Source organism: Fusarium oxysporum, chromosome XI, assembly GCF_013085055.1.
Source record: "Fusarium oxysporum Fo47 chromosome XI, complete sequence".
Taxonomy (NCBI): domain Eukaryota; kingdom Fungi; phylum Ascomycota; class Sordariomycetes; order Hypocreales; family Nectriaceae; genus Fusarium; species Fusarium oxysporum.
Window position 1 is genome coordinate 1,012,963 of NC_072850.1, and position 21,387 is coordinate 1,034,349.

At 47.8% G+C, this 21,387-nt stretch overlaps 10 protein-coding genes across 10 annotated transcripts; 7 read left to right on the forward strand and 3 right to left on the reverse strand.

Annotated features, from left to right (window-relative positions):
- Positions 1 to 296: 296 nt before the first annotated feature.
- Positions 297 to 2,486, forward strand: FOBCDRAFT_265350 (uncharacterized protein; the record flags this gene model as incomplete). Its single annotated transcript, XM_054707497.1, has 1 exon — positions 297 to 2,486. The coding sequence occupies one exon, from the start codon at positions 297 to 299 to the stop codon at positions 2,484 to 2,486; it is 2,190 nt and encodes a 729-aa protein (XP_054563472.1).
- A 441-nt stretch (positions 2,487 to 2,927) lies between these two features.
- Positions 2,928 to 4,148, reverse strand: FOBCDRAFT_147475 (cytochrome P450; the record flags this gene model as incomplete). The annotated part of the gene is made up of 1 exon (XM_031192368.3): positions 2,928 to 4,148. One exon carries the CDS (start codon positions 4,146 to 4,148, stop codon positions 2,928 to 2,930), a length of 1,221 nt encoding a protein of 406 aa, XP_031031214.3.
- Positions 4,149 to 5,687: 1,539 nt separating this feature from the next.
- FOBCDRAFT_170532 (FAR-17a/AIG1-like protein) lies at positions 5,688 to 6,664 on the forward strand. Its single transcript, XM_031192369.3, has 2 exons — positions 5,688 to 6,230; positions 6,281 to 6,664. The coding sequence occupies exons 1-2, from the start codon at positions 5,701 to 5,703 to the stop codon at positions 6,432 to 6,434; spliced, it is 684 nt and encodes a 227-aa protein (XP_031031215.2). The 5' UTR covers positions 5,688 to 5,700; the 3' UTR covers positions 6,435 to 6,664.
- A 224-nt stretch (positions 6,665 to 6,888) lies between these two features.
- On the forward strand, positions 6,889 to 7,400 carry FOBCDRAFT_281223 (uncharacterized protein; the record flags this gene model as incomplete). Its single annotated transcript, XM_054707498.1, has 3 exons — positions 6,889 to 6,958; positions 7,009 to 7,331; positions 7,389 to 7,400. The coding sequence occupies 3 exons, from the start codon at positions 6,889 to 6,891 to the stop codon at positions 7,398 to 7,400; spliced, it is 405 nt and encodes a 134-aa protein (XP_054563473.1).
- A 750-nt stretch (positions 7,401 to 8,150) lies between these two features.
- On the forward strand, positions 8,151 to 9,940 carry FOBCDRAFT_245058 (general substrate transporter; the record flags this gene model as incomplete). The annotated part of the gene is made up of 4 exons (XM_059610651.1): positions 8,151 to 8,289; positions 8,341 to 9,429; positions 9,480 to 9,831; positions 9,874 to 9,940. The coding sequence occupies 4 exons, from the start codon at positions 8,151 to 8,153 to the stop codon at positions 9,938 to 9,940; spliced, it is 1,647 nt and encodes a 548-aa protein (XP_059466168.1).
- A 496-nt stretch (positions 9,941 to 10,436) lies between these two features.
- FOBCDRAFT_208275 (FAD dependent oxidoreductase) lies at positions 10,437 to 11,975 on the reverse strand (the record flags this gene model as incomplete). The annotated part of the gene is made up of 3 exons (XM_059609230.1): positions 10,437 to 11,001; positions 11,054 to 11,720; positions 11,795 to 11,975. 3 exons carry the CDS (start codon positions 11,973 to 11,975, stop codon positions 10,437 to 10,439), a joined length of 1,413 nt encoding a protein of 470 aa, XP_059466169.1.
- Positions 11,976 to 12,685: 710 nt separating this feature from the next.
- Positions 12,686 to 14,752, forward strand: FOBCDRAFT_148847 (fungal-specific transcription factor domain-containing protein; the record flags this gene model as incomplete). Its single annotated transcript, XM_059608297.1, has 5 exons — positions 12,686 to 12,730; positions 12,822 to 13,373; positions 13,423 to 13,598; positions 13,653 to 13,851; positions 13,901 to 14,752. The coding sequence occupies 5 exons, from the start codon at positions 12,686 to 12,688 to the stop codon at positions 14,750 to 14,752; spliced, it is 1,824 nt and encodes a 607-aa protein (XP_059466170.1).
- Positions 14,753 to 15,259: 507 nt separating this feature from the next.
- Positions 15,260 to 15,852, forward strand: FOBCDRAFT_281227 (Endoribonuclease L-PSP/chorismate mutase-like protein; the record flags this gene model as incomplete). Its single annotated transcript, XM_059611597.1, has 5 exons — positions 15,260 to 15,412; positions 15,462 to 15,530; positions 15,582 to 15,633; positions 15,685 to 15,758; positions 15,811 to 15,852. 5 exons carry the CDS (start codon positions 15,260 to 15,262, stop codon positions 15,850 to 15,852), a joined length of 390 nt encoding a protein of 129 aa, XP_059468048.1.
- Positions 15,853 to 16,144: 292 nt separating this feature from the next.
- FOBCDRAFT_253999 (uncharacterized protein) lies at positions 16,145 to 19,575 on the forward strand (the record flags this gene model as incomplete). Its single annotated transcript, XM_059611077.1, has 7 exons — positions 16,145 to 16,800; positions 17,268 to 17,320; positions 17,373 to 17,824; positions 17,873 to 18,105; positions 18,168 to 18,507; positions 18,564 to 19,104; positions 19,162 to 19,575. Exons 1-7 carry the CDS (start codon positions 16,197 to 16,199, stop codon positions 19,573 to 19,575), a joined length of 2,637 nt encoding a protein of 878 aa, XP_059468049.1. The 5' UTR covers positions 16,145 to 16,196.
- Positions 19,576 to 19,676: 101 nt separating this feature from the next.
- On the reverse strand, positions 19,677 to 21,146 carry FOBCDRAFT_170536 (uncharacterized protein; the record flags this gene model as incomplete). The annotated part of the gene is made up of 6 exons (XM_059608461.1): positions 19,677 to 19,896; positions 19,931 to 20,001; positions 20,062 to 20,569; positions 20,624 to 20,827; positions 20,893 to 21,000; positions 21,060 to 21,146. The coding sequence occupies 6 exons, from the start codon at positions 21,144 to 21,146 to the stop codon at positions 19,780 to 19,782; spliced, it is 1,095 nt and encodes a 364-aa protein (XP_059466171.1). The 3' UTR covers positions 19,677 to 19,779.
- Between the last annotated feature and the right edge of the window lie 241 nt (positions 21,147 to 21,387).

The following is a 21,387-nucleotide window of genomic DNA, read 5'->3' on the forward strand; positions in this document are numbered from 1 at the left end:
GATGATTAGCCAACCAGGTCGATAAACACATATGTGCGGTCAGCACGCGTCTCACATTGCCTCGCACCCCACAAAGGATCTTACTGCATAAGAGTTTTCAGCTCATCAACAGAAACACTGAAACTCGAGTCAAGTTAAATTTGTGTAGTCGATGATATCGCCAGATGTCAGCAGCTAACTGACGAAACCTTCGCCATTTTAATGGCGAAATATTAGCCTTGATTGCTTTGACCGATTGCGAAACAATGAAATCTCTGTCGAGCATCTAAAAATTCCAACCTCAAACCGTCTTCAATATGCATGGATCTCGGTCCATGAAGGGACTTTCGAAGGCAGAGCCAGGCCCATCGGAACAGCCTCAGTATTCTTCCCACAAGTACCCCCCATCGAACAGCCCTCATGTCGTCAAAAATCCACATTTCCCGCAATATGATACTACCAACTACCAACTTCCGCCTCCCCCTTCTTCAACTTCTACACCTTACGCATACTCTCTTGGCGGAGCCTACTTAAATGGATTCAGACCAGAGACTGCGCCTGCCCCTGGGGTTGTTCCACTGAGGGGGGGTGATTTTGGCTCCTTGACACAAGCGGTCGTCCAAGAAGCGCACCAGAACCACGATATTAACAGTTTTGAATACGGAGTCTATTCGATGTCGCACCAGCAACACTATCCCCAGTCCTTTTATCCACCTGCGTGGGACCACCGAGGTGTTTCTCTCCATGATGAGCGTTTATCATATGGACAAACTCAGTACGACTCGGACTCACATGAAGACTACGCAGTGCTGGGCAAGCTTAGGGGTTTGCAGGCTAATTCAGAACCGAAGGGCGATGACTGCGATGTGTCTAATCCCTGGATGAGTCACATTCCTAAACGCTCCCATAACTTCACACCTGATGCTCCAGCAAAGCATTTCGAGACACTGCAAGGCCGTGAGCGGCAGGCTAGACCTCCGTCCATCCTGGATTTACCACATTCCCAAGATTTCGAACCTCAAGCTCTGGAAAAGACCTGTGAGATATTGCGAGAACATGACCGGAAGCCTCACAAGCTGGGTGAGAATTTTGAATATAACTTGGAAGCCAGGTTGAGGAAACAACCTCAGGTGTCGAAGGAGTCCATCGAGTTACCTGATGCAGCAAGTTTGACCCTACGATCCCGCACCCCTTCAGCTTCCCCAACCGTATCATCTGATATCGAGGTGGCTTCAATCTCTGATGATTCAGACGCGGTAGGCCAGCTTGATGTGAACAGCCAAGGGTACCGCATCTTCAGCCGAGTCTTCTGTCGCATAGCGATTCTCGGTCAGAACGAAGTGACAGAGAGAGGTGAGTCGAGCAGCAATAGCTCAAAAGGAAAGCAAGTTGCGAAAGGCGGGTCTACAAGCTCTTCTAGTACCAGGGATGGAACAAGCTCGACACGTGGACGGAAGAACCAACGGCAAGACGATGACATTGGAGATGAAGGCGGAGATGGAAGGAACGAGCCGCCCTCGAAGAGGGGCAAGACAAGTCAGTCACAGTGTGGGGGAAGATCGCGGTTCCTTGCTTGTCCATACTGGAAATCGGACCCCGAAAAGTATTGGGAATGCTTTCTGAAGAAGAATGATACCATCGCACATTTAAAACAACACCTGACGCGCCGACATACACCCAAGTATTACTGTCAAATTTGCTATGAAACCTTCGGAGACTTTGATCTTTTTGACTTCCACGCGCTGGAGAGATCATGTACGCGAGGTCCATCGGCGAAATTGGAAGGGATATCTCAGCAACAAAAGAATCAGCTGTCCGTCAAGAGTAAAGGATCGGTTGAACAACAATGGTACACAGTATGGTCTATCCTGTTTCCTGATTTGGAACCACCTGCTACGATTTACATTCATTCAACACATTCCGAAGACTTTTGCCGGATTCAGGAGTTTGCGCAAGGAGAAGGAGTTGCCATTATGCTGGATGAACTGGAGTCTAATGGACTGGTAGTTCAACCGGATGCATCTAACCAAATGCTCCGATCGACCGTACAGAGAGCTATGGTGGCGATATTCAGAAGCTATTCGATCAGGCGCGAACCCAGTTCTGAAGAAGCAGAGGAGCCGATCCTCAGCCAGGCTTTGGAACCAGACCATGGAGTATCACTTCAGCAAGTGTCAATTACTGGGGGGCAAATAGGCCATGGCAATCTTCCCATTAACTCTACCTATATGAACCGGATGATGGAAGATGTCACGGATGGTTCTATTATCGAAAAATCAAATAGACCGAGCAGAAGTACATGGTCACAATTACCAATGACGGCTTCGTGGCTTCCTAGAGGGATTGTGCAGGATCACAATGAAGATGAGCCATGGGGACCAGCTTTTCTTGATGAGCCAGCATTCGGGCAAAGTTCCTCAGGAAATGATCTACCATTTAACCTTGAGAGTTCGGACATGTCAGACTTAGATGCCTTGTTGCGAGATGTGATAAGTGCTGAATCATAGCCTATATATGAACGCATTTAAGTAGAGCGACTTCGGACTGAACCAATGCCGCACATTGTTCTTACTAACGCAAACATAACAACTGCTACCAAAGCCGAAATGGTGTTCACATAGAGTTAATAACTAAATACTTGTCAAAATTCCATTATTTTGTACAATCTACGGTTACGAAACACTAAGATCACACCGACCTGCTCTGGGAACTATAAAGAACTCCCCAACCTGTGTCATCATCTCATTCGTCATGCCATGGTGTAACCGTAAGCCTTTGCACTCACGAAAAAGCATAGCCAAAGTGACAAGGATCTCCATCCGAGCCACATGCATACCAACGCATCTCCTTGCGCCGATGTTGAAAGGGACATGGGCTCGTTTCATTTCTGGTGTTGGATTCAGGAACCTGGTAGCATCAAATCTTCTTAAGTTAGTGATTGCACCCGCCTATCCCTGGAAAGAAATTACATACCTATCGGGCTCAGAAAAAACATCTTCAAGGCGGGAAATGAGCCACCCAGTCGTGTAGACCATTATGCCTCCAGGGATATCCCAGTCATGAACAGAAATTCCATTTGGTGGTACAAGTCTCTCAACGAGTGCGGCTGCAGGATTATACATCCTAAGGACCTCTTCCAAGACACTGTTCAAGAGGGGCAAACCCTCAACATCCTTGGCGGTGAAGTTAGTAGGCAGGCTACTGACCTCCTCCTCGATCTGTTTCCGGAGGTCTGGGTCTCTGACAATCTCCCACGTAGCATATGTCAAAGTAGTAGCCGTACTATCCGAGCCGGCAACAAGAAGCATACTCACCTCAGAGCTCAACTCATCGTCGTTCAGGCTGGGCTTCTTGCCTTTCACCTCTTGATTCAACAAGTGACGGACGATACTTGGGCCGCAATTTGATGAAACTCGTAGTTCTCCGAGTGCTGATGTTACACGGTTGAAGATGGTTTCAGTGACTTGACCAACATCTCTAAGCCAGGCAATAGGAGACCACTTGAACAGAGATATGAGCCTGCGGGGGAGTACTGCTTGGAAGACAACAGAAGGACCAGCATTACTCAAAGCCGTATAGAGGGGCAGACCTTTCCCACCGGAATGTAACAAGTTGAAGGATTTGCCGAAAGACATCTCACTGACGACATCGACAGCCAGGCAGCGCCACCATTTGTAGACATCGGCCTGGCCTTTCTCGGCCTCGTTCTTGATATTGGCTACTGCCTGACTAGCCAGTCGCTGAATCTTCACTTCCTGTTCTTCCTTTATTGATGCAAAACCCCTACCAATGATCCGTTTGCGTTCAGAGTGAATACGAGGATCTCGCATGGTGAAGAGCATAGATGAGTGGCTGAAGCGGATATGGTCAAAGACGGGTGCTTTCAGGCAATGGCTACCCACGCCGTGCACTTTGTAGTAGCCATCGACGCTGTTAATGGAAACTTCCTTGGGTCCAACTCTGACTACTGGACCGTGAACCTTGTGAAGATGGCGAAGATGCTGACGGCTGGTTCCGACTGCCCTGGTATATAGCAGTGGAAGACCAGTGAAGTGGGTGTACCATGGTCCAGGGAGGCGTGAAAGCGGGCCACGGTGATAGTTGAACAAAGCTCTGAGCACAAAGGCTAGGAGCACAATAGAGAGGATTGGTATAAAGGAGAGAAACATTGCTTCAGCGACAAGTGGGAGTGGTTGTCGTCAACTAAATCGTATGAAGTTATGTCGATCTGTGGATCCAGGCTACTTTATGTACGACACCATAATCTGTAATCTAGCCCAACATCCATACTCACAAATTTCACCATGATATCCTCAGGTCTGGAACAGCTTCTAATCTTCGGGGGCCGACTAGCTCAGCCCTGTTAGTCAAGGGTGAAGTCCCATAAGCGCCGCTGAATGAACTAACTCTGCCATGATCCCCGCGATGCCACTTATCTCATGCACGATTGGGGTCTAAAATGCCAGTTGGCATGGTATCATGTATACTATTTTAGTGCCTTGCGGGCGGGCCAGGCCGCGTCTACTGGGACTTCTTCACATGTCAGGATCTCAGAAAGCTTGGTATTAGTGAATCGAAGGGCATCTGAAACCTATAAGCCACTATGTAGGACAAGAATAGTCGCGTAAAATGAGGGAATTTCTACCAGCCTTCTGGAAATGGTAGTACACGGAGGAAAACGATGATACTCCTACTCCTTCTGGCCTGTTATCCGCAGATCCACTTTCTTTCTGCAAGATACCTTGTAAATATTGGTTAATGCCGTAGAACCGCATATGCACTGCGCCTTGTAAGTCTTACGAATGCCTCAATACCACTGCAGTCCCAAAGTGGCCCGAGATATCCGAAACTGTCGAATTTTGAGGGCTTTTTATCAGTCATATCCTGGGTGATGCAGATGTCTAGGGCCACTTTACGGGCGCTTACTCAACAGCCTTATGACCCCTGCTGCATTGGCCTCGCATTGACACACTCATCATTGGCTTCGTTCGGCTATTTGAGGTAATGATGCTCCGCCACGTGGTACTGAAAAAGTCGAGATGCTGCAGAGTAAAATCTCTTCCGAAGGCTTGGGTATGGTTGAACCAGATGGCATGTGAAACCACTCATGTAGGCTGTGATCTTAGCCGCAGCTGTCTTATTCTCAGACACCCTTTGCACTGGTAATTGTTACATGTATAGTTGATAGATAATAACACAACCAGTATTCTTATCAGGTCTCGGGTATCATTTCAACCCAATGCACCATCTGCTGCAAGCCTGGTAACGCCAGCTGAAAGCTTGTCTTCAAGCCACGACAGCACATTAGCAGACTTTTCAGAAACCCACCAACAGCGCTTACGTTTTGCGCGAGTGCATTGTTCTCACTATTCTTAGGCCTTTTACTGTCTTCTACTTGAGCCCGCTCATGTAAGAGAATGGGGACGAATCTGCAGGAGACACGAGCTATTTTCGCTCCACCGGAAAAATAAGCACTAAATCTGGTACGCGATTACACCCATGCAAATGGCACCCAACCTTGCTGCGATCTTATCAGTACCTCTGAGGCTGAGCCTTTATCGTAGACTTTGGGGTCCGGCGGAAAATTTGATGCAGCTGGGGGTTATTAATAGATATCGATGTAGGGCCTTATTCATAGCATCCAACGTCTGATATAATTGCGATATCCTGCGAAGCGCCATCTTTATAGCTTCACTTCATGAAAGTCAACCAAGCTTGACCATGGCATACACTATTACAAGCAATTCGCCTATACAGGCTAACCCAACCAAGATCTTTTTACATGGTCTTGGAACACTCTCCTTTTCCTATAGCTTTTACCTCTTGACAACCTGGGACTCAGCATACTCTGATTCTTTCGGATGGTACTTTCAGCTTCTCACTGTCGTGGGCCTCACCTTGTCTCTTATCACGTCTACCTTTGGCCTCATCGCAGATATTATGAGACATGATGGCTTCTCAAGGACCAAAGACACTATCTTACTTCTTGCGACGCCTCTCGAAGTCATGATTGCTGTCCTATACTGGTCTATCAAATTCCACGATCCATCATTACTCATGCCAGCCGACCTTGTCATCAATCCCTGGGCTGATCTTGGATACCACCTAGTACCCGCGGTGCTATTAGTACCGGACTTACTGTTGTACAGTCCCCGAGCGACTATTACTACGAGGAGCATGATGTTCACCAGTACCATTTTGGCTGTCGTTTATTGGTGCTGGATTGAGTTGTGCTATTACCAAAATGGCTGGTAAGTATAGCTGTCGACATATAATCTGGTTCACCAGCTAACACTTACAGGTATCCGTATCCCATGATGGATCAGTTCAGTGCCATTCAGCGGGTTGCAGTTTTTGTTGGGTCATCAGGATTACTGACCTTGACATCGTCTTCCCTCCAATGGGTACACGGCAAGGTGCACAGTCTTAATGTGACGAAAATCAAGCCGAACTGAAAAATGATCAAAACAAGTCAGGTCGCTGTGGACTCGGAAAGAGGTGCCTAAGAGAATAAGGGAGAGGCGGAATTCCGTTCCAGCTTTGCGGTGGTCAATTTGGCGAGTCATTTCGCTGTAAAATTAAGGATTTTACAGGCTTTGGTGAAACGGCAGACAGTGAAACAAATCCATTAGGAATTAGCCAATGGACCCATGAAGATCGGTGTCCAAGCTCCAGTGAATCAGCCTAACTAATTCACTGTATCGAAGGATTCAATCCTGGAGGAATATTAATTTTACGGGACCAAATTTCTATTGTTGAGCACTGAGGCGAAGTAAATAGTGAAACAGCGAAAACATGGCCTAAGTGAACCTTACGCAACACCATATAAGACACTATCGCAACTCAATATCGACAGAATCTCATCCATTCTCAGTTCCATCCCACTTTAACCTCTGCGCCAAATATACCATGCAGCTCTCCATTACTACTATTGTCGCCGCTCTGGCAACCTTCCATATCACCAATGCGAGCTGGAAAAGTAAGTCAATAGTACCGTATTGATGACGATTCAGCTGACCTCTCGCCTAGTTACTGCCTTCAGCAACGGTGCTTGTACTCTGAACGCAGAGGACATCAACTCTTTCTCTCGCGAGCTCAGCTCGTCAGAGAGCGTTCCGGATTGCTTCACTTTCGGACAAGACATGCCCGGCACATCCTGCACCGAAGCCTACCCTGCCACCTCTACAACAGGACCTTGCAACAGTGGCCCACTGAACCCAAAGTCCATCCGGGCTGAGGGCAACTGCGTCTTCTATGCAGAGGCCAACTGTGAAGGGTCTGAGGCAGGAGTCACGTTGCCTGGCACTCCAACTTGTGTGGATAATGGGGCCGACATCATGTCTTACAAATGTGTAAGTACATTTTCTTTGCTCATGAAAGAGAGATCACAGCTGACTCAATCTTCAAAGTGGTATGATTAGACATATTTCAGTGGATAGTGTCGCTAGGTTCAGAATAGGCAAGCCTTGTTGAACAGATTCAAAACTCTTTGTAGTAGCAACTGAAGAGATACAAACATCACGATCACTAGACTCCAGCTGCAGTCAACCCATAGATCAATAAACTGGAAATAATGAGAACATCCCTGAGAATATTTGTCACAATATCACTCTCTCATGCCCCAAGAGTTTCAGCAAATATCTTGAAGCCTCCGTTGGCCTCACGAGGGGAGGCGCACAACAAGCCTCATCCCTCAGCCAGATCCAGCCACTTCCCCAACTCATTAAAAATGCACTTCAAACAGCATACGAAGTCACGCGGGAAACTTGTCAAGTTGTGGCATACCCCGCAAAAGGAATCAAACTTTGAAGCGGGGGTTGGTTGATAGAATGTCACTAATAGGATGCCAAAGCTCGGAAGAATACGAAGGGCCTACAGGAGTCGACTACACTATCAATTGCCGACTCCACTCTCCGCTCTCAGAGATAAACTCAAACCCGCGGATAACGTTTTCACTACGGTTGGCTGCAAGCACAACTAAACATGATGTAGATTATCGATAATTTGGTATCTCTGGGGTAAGATCGCTTATGCGCGCGTGATAAAGGCCGTCACTTGTTATCTGGAACAACGAACCGAAGGAGTAGCTATATATCCGTCGTTTGTCTCGCAACTATTGATGGGGTATTAACTTCTCACTGGTCATTCAACTTTCTGCCTAACAACTCAACATGACTTTCAAGAACATGCTCCGCAACTCACCCCTGGCAGGCTATGGAAAGGCCATACGCGAAGCACCCCGCGAGGTCATCTTTAATCCACATCTGCTGTTATCATCATTGGTCTATGCCTTTGGTGGGTTTCCCGTCAGTAAGTAATTACCCACTTCAGTTGTGTTTCATTACTTATGATTTATCATAGTTTGGGATCAGGGTGCATCCTCGGTCATCCCTTCTCTTCCTGGCTTCCAGAACCACTTCAAAATCATCTCCGGATCAAACGCCGATGAGATTCGAGTCTTCGTATCTATCGTTTACGTTGGTTTCGGAGTCGGCTCAGCTCTCACCTTCTTCGTCAATGACCGAATCGGAAGGCTTTGGTCCTATCGCCTTTATACTATCATCTACTGCATCGGTACTCTCATGGCCATCTTCTCCCCAAATCTCAACGTCCTCTACGCCGCCCGTGTTATCCAAGGGTTGGGCCTCGGTCCCTTGACAGTCACCTGCCCTATGTCCATCGTCGAGATCGCTCCAGCGGAAATTCGAGGTCTTCTTGCAGCATGGTTCACTCTGTTGATGGGTCTCGGCTTGTTCACAGCAGTGTTTTCCACTCTCGGAGTCTACCGCCATGTGCCCGTTGGTAATCTTCAGTTCCAAATCGTTTGGCTTACCCCAATGATCCTGATGGGTCTCTGCATGATCGCCACTTTCTTCATCCAAGAGTCTCCACGTTGGCTCTTCATGGCTCAACGTCGACAAGAGGCTATTGAAACACTTGTCAAGATCCGCGGTCTGCCATCTGATGACGCTCGTGTGGAGCATGAGATCCGAGACATTGAAGACGACATCAACAGAACAGCTGAGGCGGTCGGAAACTCAAGCCTGTGGACAATCGCAAAGGAAACTTTCACTATCGCATCCAATCTGCGCCGCGTTCAACAGAGCCTTGTCTGCTACGCGCTTGCCCAACTATCCGGGGCTAATCTCATTACCTCTTATTTCGTCCCCATCCTCGCCATCGTCGGCGTTGGTGGTGACACAGCCCATAGCATGTTCCTCAGCGGCATGTATGGCGTCTCCAAGTTTTTCTTCATCCTTATCGCCACGTTCTTCTTCATCGATGCTCTCGGTCGGCGAAAGTCTCTTTTTGTCGGTGCCGGGCTGCAGATGGTGACTCATATCTATCTTGCTGTCTACGTCAGGACTTCGCAGAAAGGTCCTGTCTCCGAAGCCGCTTCAAACGCAGCAATTGCAGCACTTTTCATCCATGCCTTTGGTTATGGAGTCGGTGAGTCTTGGCCCCATGATCTACTAAGTGAACTTACTAACAGTTAACAGGGCTATTCATTCTCCCTTATGTGTTTGGCAGTGAGCTGTGGCCAAACCGCATTCGATCCTTCGGCAGTGCTCTTAGTCAAGCCTTCCACTGGCTTTTCATCTACGCGATGCAGTACAGCATGCCATCTATCCTCTCAAGCTTCCATCAGTGGGGTGCCTTTATCTTTTTCGGTGCTTGGTGCGCTGTTGCGATCATTTACACCTATCTCATGATCCCTGAGATTTCTGGTCTGAGTGTTGAAGAGATTGAGGATCTCTTCCGTGGTCCATGGTTCAACGCTCACAGGCGCACCAAACAGATGATCGTTCAGGGAGTGACTGAGAATGGTAAGGAGGACTTCGGTGATAATGTGTGAGTCTTTGCAGTATTGCTTTTTCGCATCAGATCTAACAGACTTACCAGGGACGATAAGATGAAAGATTATGACACCAACGAGAAGGACGTCTCGAGGGTAGCGTAAGGTCAAGTTAGGGAATTATGAAGTTTCGCCTTTCATGGAAGTCTGGGGATACGGGTGCGGGTGAAATTGGTTAGCGTCTGTACTGCCTTGGTAGTATTAAAGTAGTTCTATATGATCAACTGTTGTCGATTCGGGTCATCATATTCGGTAGCTGTCGTTCATTCGCCCGGTCTGCTATGTACTAAGCATCGTGGACATAATCCTTCAAGTTGAACGCAATTCTGCAAAGGCGCAGAGGCGCAGTATCTTCTGCAAGGACTCGTGAATCTTGGGTTCCCCTTCATTGTGTCCACAAGACGAATTTGTACCGAATTTTGACTAGAACTAGTCTGAAGTTCAAGTAAGCTGAGCTTTGATCGAGTCCCAACATTCAATGAGTTACTTTTCACCAAGATGGAATGAATCACGATTATATGACGAGGATTCATATCATGAAGTGCATGCCCAGCATACGTCACTTTTGCTAACCTGACACTGCCTGTGGAACCTGCCTGAACTAAAGTCGACTAAGCTGCTTCGACGAACCATCAACTGTCGTAAAGGCCTGATGCTGGAGTGAGCGGTCGCTACCAACACCTTCCATCAGGCTATTAAAAGGCTTTGCACCAGCTTCCAAGCCTCTCCACTTCCACAAGTCCAGATACTCATTTTCCTTCCCTTCAATCCTATCCACGACGTGCTCACCCAGATTAGGAAGAAATTTGAAACCATGTCCACTACCTCCTGTCGCAATCATCAGACCCTTTTTGTCGGGCACGAAATCAACGACGAAATGGTTATCGTATGAGTCAGTGTACCAGCAAAGACGAGTGCTCATTTCACACTGCGCCAGCTCGGGGAGGAAGTCCTTCACGAAACCCTTGACAACTCTCGCGCCGATGAGTGGAATTTGGCGGATAGACTCTTCCGTCCATCGAGTTTTGGGTACACTTCTGACAGTGCCATCTGCTTGAGTCTGGGGGTTGGTGAACTTTGTACCACGATAGCCCATCTTGACAACACCGTTGTCATCTCGTGCAAAGCCATAGAGGCCACCATATTTACCATGGCGCATGTTATATCTGGAGGTTGCCAGTTAGTGTTTATTACAGTCTGAGGTAGGTCTTTACTCACGACCAAGTCGGGAAGTTTTCGGGTGCAAAGCGATCCCATAAAGCCTTGTCGGGTGGTAATTGAAACAGAGCCACGCTTCCAGCAGTAGTCTCGCAGAGATTGTCAAGCTGCGTGATAAGCGAAGGAGTCCAGCCACCGCAAGCCATGATCGTTAGCTCCGCGGCATGCACTGTTCCATCAGCCGTTCTGACACCAGTGATCTGTGAATCAGTGCTCTCAACAAAGCTTGAGAACTTCCCCTTGGATTCTCCAAAAAGAAATTGCACACCCAGAGTCTGTGCTTTGTTGAGTGCAAAACGACAGGCTTTGTCAGCGTAGGCAAAGCCTGACTGGGTATCTAGAAGGGCGGAGTTGTTCTTGAGGTCGAAGGCATTGAGAGCAAAGTCGAATCCCTGAGACTTTGCCCCCTCAACGTCCTTCGGCTCGCTGAGATCGATCTGTGTATGCTCTAATCCTACCTTGGTCATGTTCTTAATGGTGTCTATGTCAAATTGCGACAATGATGACTCTGAAGTAATGGTGAGAACTCCGTTGTTGACAAACAGTTTATCAGACGAGGAAAGCCCTGAAGGTCTGAGTTTTCCGGCCTTGAGCTCGTCATTCCACTTCTTCCACTTCGTGATGGCATCAAGTGCGAGATTCTGGTACCAAATCTCTTTGCCATATGCTGCACGAATAATTTTGTTGATGTCTAGTTGAAGAATGTTAGTCCGCATACTGAAGAAATTCGTATCATCTTACCTGCTGAAGCAGCATCACATCCTTTGTCATACGAATATTGAGATTCGTGATATGGCTGTTTATCAAGAACCTTGACATTGGTGTAACCGCGCTCCGCCAAGTGAAGGGCCGTGCTTAGACCAAAGACACCAGCACCAACGACGACGATTGGTGAGGATTTGCTTGAGAGATTTGATGACATCTTGCTGGCGGTCTGGTTTGCAAGTAAACTGATTACTTCACGTATTCTCTGTTAAAACCACTGACTGTGCTCCCCAAAAGGTGATTTGAAGCGTTTATACCACTATCGCAAATAAGCCTTTACAGCTCCCCTGCTCCAAGCAGATAACAGCAGCCGATTTGCCAGCGATAACGCGGGCAGTGTCGCAGCAATTCCCCGCTCCCTCGGCGAATGGTTCTTGTCTATTGGCCCTTCGTATTCTTCCGAGGAGGGGAAGATTCGCTGGTGGAGCTGAAAGTTGGTCTTTGCTGCATTTGGATAGTGCTAAACGCAGGGTCCGCCCTCCGCATCGGAACGATGATTCTCTTCAACCTTTGACAATCATTCTGTCTCGCAAAAAGGATCTGAGACTTGTAACATTCGATTGATCATTGTAGAACTTCATGAGCCGTTATTGAACACGGATTCTTCCGTGCGTGGTCTCATCTCGCATACCCTTGTTCAATCGGGTTCTCTAAGACCCACAGATGCGCTTTACCCTACAGTCCTGAGATCAGCGAATTAGCCAACCATGCCTGAGGTCATCAAGAGTCGACCAGCCAGAGGGGCGGCGCAACGCGTGCGAACCGGTAGCAGAACTCTTGTTGCATGCATAAGTTGCAAAGACAGAAAGTTGAAGGTGCATACCGCTAGGCTTATTCTAGTGCTAAGGCTCACATTTGTTTAGTGCGATGAGCAAATCCCGTCATGCAGCAATTGTCGGCGAAGTGGTCTTGGTAAGCATTAGATTCGTCGTAGCAGATTATTCTCAAGCAGTAACAATGTGTAGGTTGCTTTGTGGAAGACCCGATAACGAAGAGACATCAGCCACGGAACTACCTCGAGACGTTAGAACAAAGAGTAATTCTGTTGGAAGCACAGCTGAAAAAGGCCCAGTCCAGTGTTACCAATGGCCCAAGTCCTTCAGCAAGTAGTCAGGCTGCGTCTACTTCAGATCAAGCTAGTACGACTGCCATTGACGAGAGATTTGAACTCGATGATCTCTCGTCCATGATTGGGACTCTGAGCCTGAACGCGGCTGGGGCCGAGCCAAGTTATCTTGGGGCATCGTCTGCGTTCGCTTTCGCACGCTTCATGAAGCCCTCTATTCGCCAAGCAGTTGCATCACTACCACCGGAAATCTCTTCAATTTCGAGATCCCAATCTCATGGCCATGCATCGTATCCTCCAGAACCTTGCCCGCTGCCAGACTATCAGACAGCTGTCAAGTTGAGCAACGCTTATTTTCAGAACATCCATCCCCAGTACCCATTCTTGCATGAACCGACATTTAGACTGTGGGAGACGGTCTTGGAAGACCCCTTCGAAGCGATGAGTAGCCTTGGTTATGACCCTGTACCTCTCTACTTCCTCAATATGGTAGCTCTACATGGACCTTGTCTGAATACTTGTCTAACGACTACAATAGGTTTACGCCATAGGAGCTCTCCTAAAACCCGGCTTGGGCTACTCAGCAGAGCAACTTTATGTCTCTGCCATGCTCTACATAGATGAGATCATTTGTAATGACAACCTGGAGTGCATACAAGCGATCCTTTGTTCAGCAGCCTATTCTTTACGCTCGGCAAAAGGCACGTCGCATTGGTAAGGCTTGCCGAGTGCCTCACCATTCGGAGTGCACAAACTAACATTAGACAGGAAGCTTGGAGGCCAAGCTCTCCGACAATGTGTCAACCTTGGCTACCATCGCAATCAGAAGCGACTACGGTCTACCCTCAACCCATTGCAAAGAGAGCTCCAGAAGCGAGCCTTTTGGAGCGCATACGTGATGGAGTGCTCGGCTGCAGTTATGTTGGGAAGGCCGCTGAGTCTTCATTACCAGGAGATAGATGCTGAAGTAAATCCTTCGGACCGTAATAAAACGCTCTATGACTGACTATTAAAAGTTTCCATTGGACATCAAGGAGTCACAAATATCCTCAACCGGTATCTATGGCGCCCCAAGGTCATTAACCTCCGAGCCGTCGACGATGATGACCCATGCCATTCATGGATTCCGTATACGTGCGTTGATAGGACGCATTCAAACCACTTTGTATTCTGACAGCACTCTGAGAGATGCCACAATCCGCCAAGCCCTTATTGAACATCTCTCGGACGAATTAGAGGAATGGTATGCCGCACGTCCTCCCCCAATGACACCCCCTGATGGTGGTGCACTCTCATTTTTCGTCAGTGCAGATTGGTATGAAGCAAACTACAACTATGCCGTACTACAACTCTTCCGGCCACAAATCACGGACACAAAGACTTCAGCATCGGATGGGGTCTTTCTGAAGTGTCTAAACACTTCGAGGCAGACATGCCACATCTTCCGACGTCAATACTTTGGGAAACCTATGGCCTACACATGGAGTGCCTTGCATGAACTCTTCCTCGCCGGACTAACATACCTGTACTGTCTGTGGATGTCACCCGCAGCACGACAAGTATCTCGACATGACGAAGTCAGCAACACTTGTACAGACTGTACCATGGTTCTGGTGATCCTTGCTGAGCGGTGGCCCGAAGCTGCGCCTTTTCGCAATATCTTTGAAGTGCTTGCAAGCCGAACAATGACGATGATGACTGATTCGCATCAAGGAAAGGAAGTAATGCCTATTGCAATAGGTCCGGAACAGGAGACATATCCGGAAGGCTTGTCGCAGTGGATGGCTGGAATGTCTGATACGGGTATAACTACTGGGGTGGACTGGTTGCTGAGCGAGCTCATAGACGAGTTCCCAGCTCCTGAATAAGTACTTGTAAATAAACTAAAAGGGGAATAACATGGAGAATTCTCTATGGCCAAAACCCAGATTTAAATGGTTGATGAGTGTCTGTTCTTCCTCGGCATAGAGCTGTCGTTGAATTTCGGCAACTGGCGTAGGCTCTCGTCTTTTCCGAGCTCCATTGACTTCTTGGTACCGGGATTGCAAGAAGCTCTTCTTGCGGTTCAATAATAGCAGCCGAACTAACACGGCCTAGGTGCGTCTAGCTCCGGAAGAACACGAGCACCCTCGATCATTGGCCGTTGATGGGACTGTCAATGGCACCAACGACTCGCGACCCGATAGAGTGGGGATTAGCAAATGAGAGCAAACATCGGCAGTGTTTCCACACCGTTACGGAAGTCATAACTCTCAAATAAAGTACAGAAACCTATGAAATGAGTATATATATTTCGACTGCCAGTTCTGTAAAAGCCATCCGCATCTATCATATACCCTTCTCTCGACACCGATATCAGGTTATCACACTGAAAAATGGCCAACATACTAGCTATCAACCGACCGGGCTTCTCGTCCCCGATCCTATCAGAAGCTCTTATCCATAACGGCCTTGTGTATACAAGTGGCAAGATAGGCGTTGATGCCAAGACTAGTGTTCTTGTGTCGGATGATGTTGCTGAACAAACGGTAAGTCATCAGGTACCCGACTCTCAAGACGGGCTCTGACAATCTAAAGAAAGCCGTACTTGGACTACTAGAGTCTGTTCTCCACGAAGCAGGAAGTGGGCTTGATAAAATTCTCAAGGTATCACAAATTCATAACGCGAGATGAGTGTCGATATTGATGCAATTGTAGTGCAACATTTACCTGACAAACATCAACGACTTTGCAGCTATGAACGCCGTTTGTACGTCTCACGTTCAATGATCGTTATGAGAAAATGCTGACGCTGCTATAGACATTGCCACGATTCCCAATCCCAAGCCTGCTCGGGTCTGTGTGACAGTTTCAGAACTGGGCAAAGGCGCCAAGGTAAGTTGCCCACCTATCAATAATGGGAAACATACTGACTCAAAATTTTCAGATCGAGATTGATTGCATAGCCATTGTTGAGAAAGCTTTGTAAGCCATCAAGATGTTGAGCTTTGGGGAGAATCTTGCTTCTAATGGCACAATGCTTCTCGTATAGCAAAGCCTCTCTATAGACATTTCGAGAAGGGATAGAAAAAAAAATAGGGGAAATGTCAGATGGATCCTTTTTGTGCATAATATTAAAGAGGAGAGCGCTTATACTAGGGTTCTTATCAATGAAGCGAGGTTGTGAGATTGACGTCAGCATCGTGTACCCACATTTGCGCCCTTTCACTGTCATGTTCCTTCTTGAGTCATAATTGTTGCAACTCCTCACAGTTTCCTATCACGAATCTCTCCCCTCGAAAATCCCACGATCAAGGATTGAAACAAGTCAAGATGAGGACACTTTTATTGCTTGGGGGCATGACACCAGATGTCACCGCCCTCTACTATAACATCATCAACAAAGTTGTTAGACTCAAACTCGGTGATCGAGCATCAGCCCCATTATATCTGTACAGCGCCAACCTCGAAGAGATGATTCAACACGCCATGAAGGGAGACTGGAACGAGTTCGCAAACGTTTATAAGAAACCCATCAGATCGCTGAGTGATAGGGTGGATGGCATCGCGATCTGTGCTATTCTTGCACACAAGGTCGCCAAAAAGCTATTTGATGACTCCTCATCGGCTCATGTCCCACTGTTTCACATCGCGGACTGTCTCGCACTCCACATTACCAACAATCATCCATCAACTAAGAAGCTTGGTCTCCTTGGCCCAAAGATCTCGATGCTCGATTCCGATGATCCAGATTTCTTTGTGGCCATGTTACAAAAGGCTGGCTTTGAGATCCTGATCCCGGAAACACCAACAGATATTGAGGAGGTCAACAGAGGCATGCTTCATGAAGTAGCGAAGGGCGTTACTTCTGTGACAGACTCAACAAGAAAGATGTTCATTCAACAAGCGAAAAATCTGATTGAAAGAGGAGCTCAAGGTATTATACTGGGTAGCACGGACTTGGGCTTTGTGCTAAGGCAAGAGGATGTTGGGGACATACCGCTGTTTGAGCCAGCTGCTATTCATGCGCAGGAACTAGGAATATGGATTTGTGAAGGAGAGGAAGATCAATCATCATAGTCTATCGATGCTGGAATTTGGCATCGCAGTACCATTGCAAAAGAATTATGATAAGTTTCTTACTGCGTAGAAAAGATTATCAGTTTTTTGAGCTTTTCCCATACTGAAGAGAGAGAATGACTGGAGACAACGGGCATGCCTTCGGAAATAAGATTGACATTTTGCGGGGCTCCAGTCTCGGCTCGTCTTTCGGCCCGAAGTGTTTTTGGACAACCGAAATCCCGATTCATCACCCAGGCTTCATCCGGCCGGTCATCAAGAAACGCGATGAATCTTATCTGCAAATAAAAATGAGCGCAGTGGACACTAACTCCCCGCGCCTAGGGTCTGATAGCACCCTCTCACGTACAGCCTGTGAGAGATGTCGCAGACAGAAGGTTCGCCATATTCCCCCAACATAATGTCAACTGCTGACACTCGGGCCGACAGCTTCGCTGCAGTCGTCAACGTCCAACCTGCACGCGATGCAGCCGCTTCTCAGTCACCTGCAGCTATCCTGAATTAGCTGATCGCAGACGTCTCGCAGCCCATCGCGAATCCGTGCGGGCCGAACAGTCCCGTCCTGAAGCCGCCCCAGTGACTCCGGAGTCGACAGAGCTCAATGTTGGCACAGTCAGAAGTCCATCAGAGGCTCCAAGAATCAGCAGCATCGGCTTTGTTGATGTTGGCCCATCACGAACAGAACATGTAGCCCCAGGCTCTGCTGGCACCAACCTGGACGATTTACCGCCACGGGCCATAGGGCTCGCGCTGTTGGATATTTACTTTGAACGGTTATACAATGCTACCTTGCTTTTTAATCGCACTCAGCTATTTGAGTCTTACTTAGATGGCAGTCTACCTCCATATCTATTGAGGAGCATATTTGCACTGTCATCATTGTACGCATCTACCTCACATGCAGGCCTCTTATTCTGACATCGCCATAGGTTCCTTCGTAAACCACGGCATCAGCCACCTAGGCTAGGTACTCATGCGGTGTCTCCAGAGCTTGCAGCATTTGCTACGTATGCCAACTATGGGGATGCCTGGGTTGAGGCAGCAAGACGCGAGGCTTGGCTTCTCACAGATAGACCGACAGTTCAAGTAGTTCAAGCTCTTTCATGTCTCAACTTGTACTGGTTTGCGACAAGAGATCTAGACCGAGCTCGGATCAACGCTGGTAAGTGCAACAATCTATGATTAGAACGTTGAATCTCCTGAGCTAAACATGCCCCAAACAAGTTATGGCCTATGCATCGGCCACTACATTTCGTTCCCTTAACCTCTCAGACAACAGAACAAGGACGAAAGACGAGCTGCAGCTTGTAGAAAGAAAGCATGGCTGTTTTTGGGCATGCTGGTCAACGATGTGTATCTCTTCTTTTCCTGAAGCCTATGCGAAGAACGCCTGGGAGGAAGCTTGTAATGTGCCACTTCCTGTTGCATCAGATGGCTTTGTTAGTGATGGGAACGTCGTGCGTCAATACCACATGACTGCGGAATGGAAGCCTGAAGCGCTCAACGAAGAGCCGAATCCCCCTTCATCAATAATGGCAGAACATATGAAGCTCATGGGGGTTTGGTAAGTTCCCAATCAAAACCTTCGGTGACGCCACTAATGGTTCATACGTTGCCTAGGGTTAAAATACAGCTTATAAACAGAGACAAGCAGGAAAGTCCAGACGTCACCCACATACTCCATTTGTCCAGCTTGGCGAAAGATATTTATCAATCGAGCCAGTTTCCTCCTTACGTTACAGGTAACGAGGGTACCGGTCGTGATATTGCACGGCTGCTGGGACTGCACTCATTATACCATCTTTGCCAAATAGTTCTTCTCTGTCCCCTGGTGTCTCTTTTCTCTGGTCGACGGGGCATCACAGGAGAAGGGACTCAGAACCACGCACAAACAATTACCAAGCATGCCATTCACCACGGGCATCTGATTCGGGATTATATTGCTAGAAAGCAGGATATATCCAAACTCAGTTCTCATGTCGGCTTTGCTAGCTTCGTGTCGACCTCAATCATCCTCACCCTCTTGAGGTCCAGGGCTCGCCGGCATCGTGATGATGAAAATACACGGGACCATGTGTCACACGCACTTGTGACACTGATTCAGGATAGTATTGATATACTCAGTATTCTCCAGACTTTCTGGGAGCACCTAGAGCCAATGGTAAGTAAACTTAACACCTCACCTATCCAAGAGAATGATCTGACATGCGTGAAATAGACTAGGAGCTTGCAGCGGGCTGCTGACCAAATACTAGGACCGTTCGACCGCGTCGGGCATAGCGTTATAGGAACTGAATCCAGGACTATCGAAGTCCCAATGACAGGAGTCAATAGTCCAGCACGGGAGGAAGATGTCATCACGACCACGTATATCGAGTCTCCAGAGTATCCGAATGCCCATCATTCAGCGAGCTCCTACACGAATGCCCATTTTGGCGTTACAGATAGTGCCGGGGGATATATGACTCAGAACTTGGATGAGACTCCTGATTGGCATCATAATAATTTGTTTGAATGGTGTCAGACAGAAGGACTCCTGGATATTGGTGATGATTTCTTGGACATTGGCGCTTCGGTTGATTGGAACATGGACTTGGATCTGTTAACGGGTTTCTCTTCACAAATGGCATGACGTTATCATATATATCTACATATAGCCTACTGCCTCATAAAGCGCATCAAGGGAATTCATTGGCAGGCAATATTTTGGCAGATACCTTTCCGAATCCGATTACACGATCTCCCGCGCCAGCCCATCCTTCCATAGTAACAGTATCGCCGTCTTCCAACCAAACCAATTCAGACCCATCAGATAGAGTGAAAGGCCTAGTGCCACCTAGGACGAGCTCCGCCAAACAACCTGACCTACGAATCGCGTCATGATCACTTCCAAAGTCTTTGATCTGGTCGGTGCTAGAAGAGAGGGTACCAGTGCCGAGTAAGTCACCCGTGTCTAGACCGCATCCAGAGCTACTGTGGTGGGCTACCATCTGAAATGGAGACCAGTGGAGGTGCTTAAGATCGGACTTTCCGAGCAGGTCTTCGGTCACTCCGTTCCCTGTTTCATAGGTTAAAAAATCTCGACTCTAAGATGACGTTGATGATGTTGAGAACTTACGGGACAATGATGTAGAAACCCTTACTGCGACATCGTCTTGACATCGAAGAAACGGAATGGTCGTGTTCTTTCCTCCTCTCAGACCCAGATCTTCGGTAGTTAGTAGTGCACCAGCCTCCTCCAACGCCTCAACTGTCACGATCCAAGGCGAAATACTCGTCGCTGTAGCTTTTCCATTAAATGGCCCCAATGGAGCCATCTCATAGAATTGGATATCTCTCGCACTCCAGTCATTCAGAAGAACGAACCCAAAAACATGGTCACGAGCTCTAGACGCGGGAGTCGGTTCACCATATTTGATAGGGTTAGAGATGAAAACGCCCATTTCGAGCTCAAAATCGAACTTCTGGCTGGGAGCATACGTTGCACCATTAGGTCCGGGAATGATACCATGAGGTCTGGTGACGTTCTGGCCACTGGCAATGACGGATGATGCTCTGCCGTTGTATGCTGCTGGTAGATCGAAGAAGTTTTGAGGGACTTCATTGTATCCTGCCATACGGCCCATCTATCATGTACTGGTCAGAGATTAGTAACATGGTGGCAAAGTTGCATGGCTCACAGTTTGGACGTGTTCCAGTGAGCACATAAAGTCCGTAAAGCCGCCAATTTTCATTGGGACATGCATGGTGACTTGGTCGGCTGCGATGATGCCGACATCCTCTCGGTACACGATAGAGGACTCATCTCGCAAGGCTTCTTGAATAGACTTCCGGAGGGAGTTGCGTACATCAATCGCCAGCGTAGCAAAGTCATTCAGTGTGGACTGTCCAGGAGGTCTCATTGTTAGTTAGGGCTCCCGTGGCTCTTCTCAGTTTTGCCGTTACTAACCGATGCCAGTGCTTCATTCACAGACTCATCTACAGGCAGTCCGTTCTGGATGAGGATTCTAAGGTCTAAAACATGATCACCAACGGCAGTACCTGGCCGCGGATCAGACTGTCAAGAAGGGTTATATCAGCAAAAACTCTGCATTAGTAAATGTTTCATTCGCATACATTATCCACAGTGTGAAAGACGCCGAAGGGAATGTTCAATATAGGGAATGGCGACCCATCCGGTATCGGAAATGGATATTGGACCATTTTGGTTGATTCTTGCGACTGTATGCGATTCTGGGAACAGACAACTCGGCACTCGCGTTAGTGCTGTTAATAACGAGAAGAATCAGCCCAAGTTTATTGAGAAGATCATGCGACGACCGAGGTTATAAAGGACTATCGAAGGATTGAGCCTGAAATCATTTTGACAACTCATATAGTATTTACATGGAATCTACGTAATCTGAGGTAAGCCGGCGGAGCCTTTCTTCAAATCGTGCGTGAT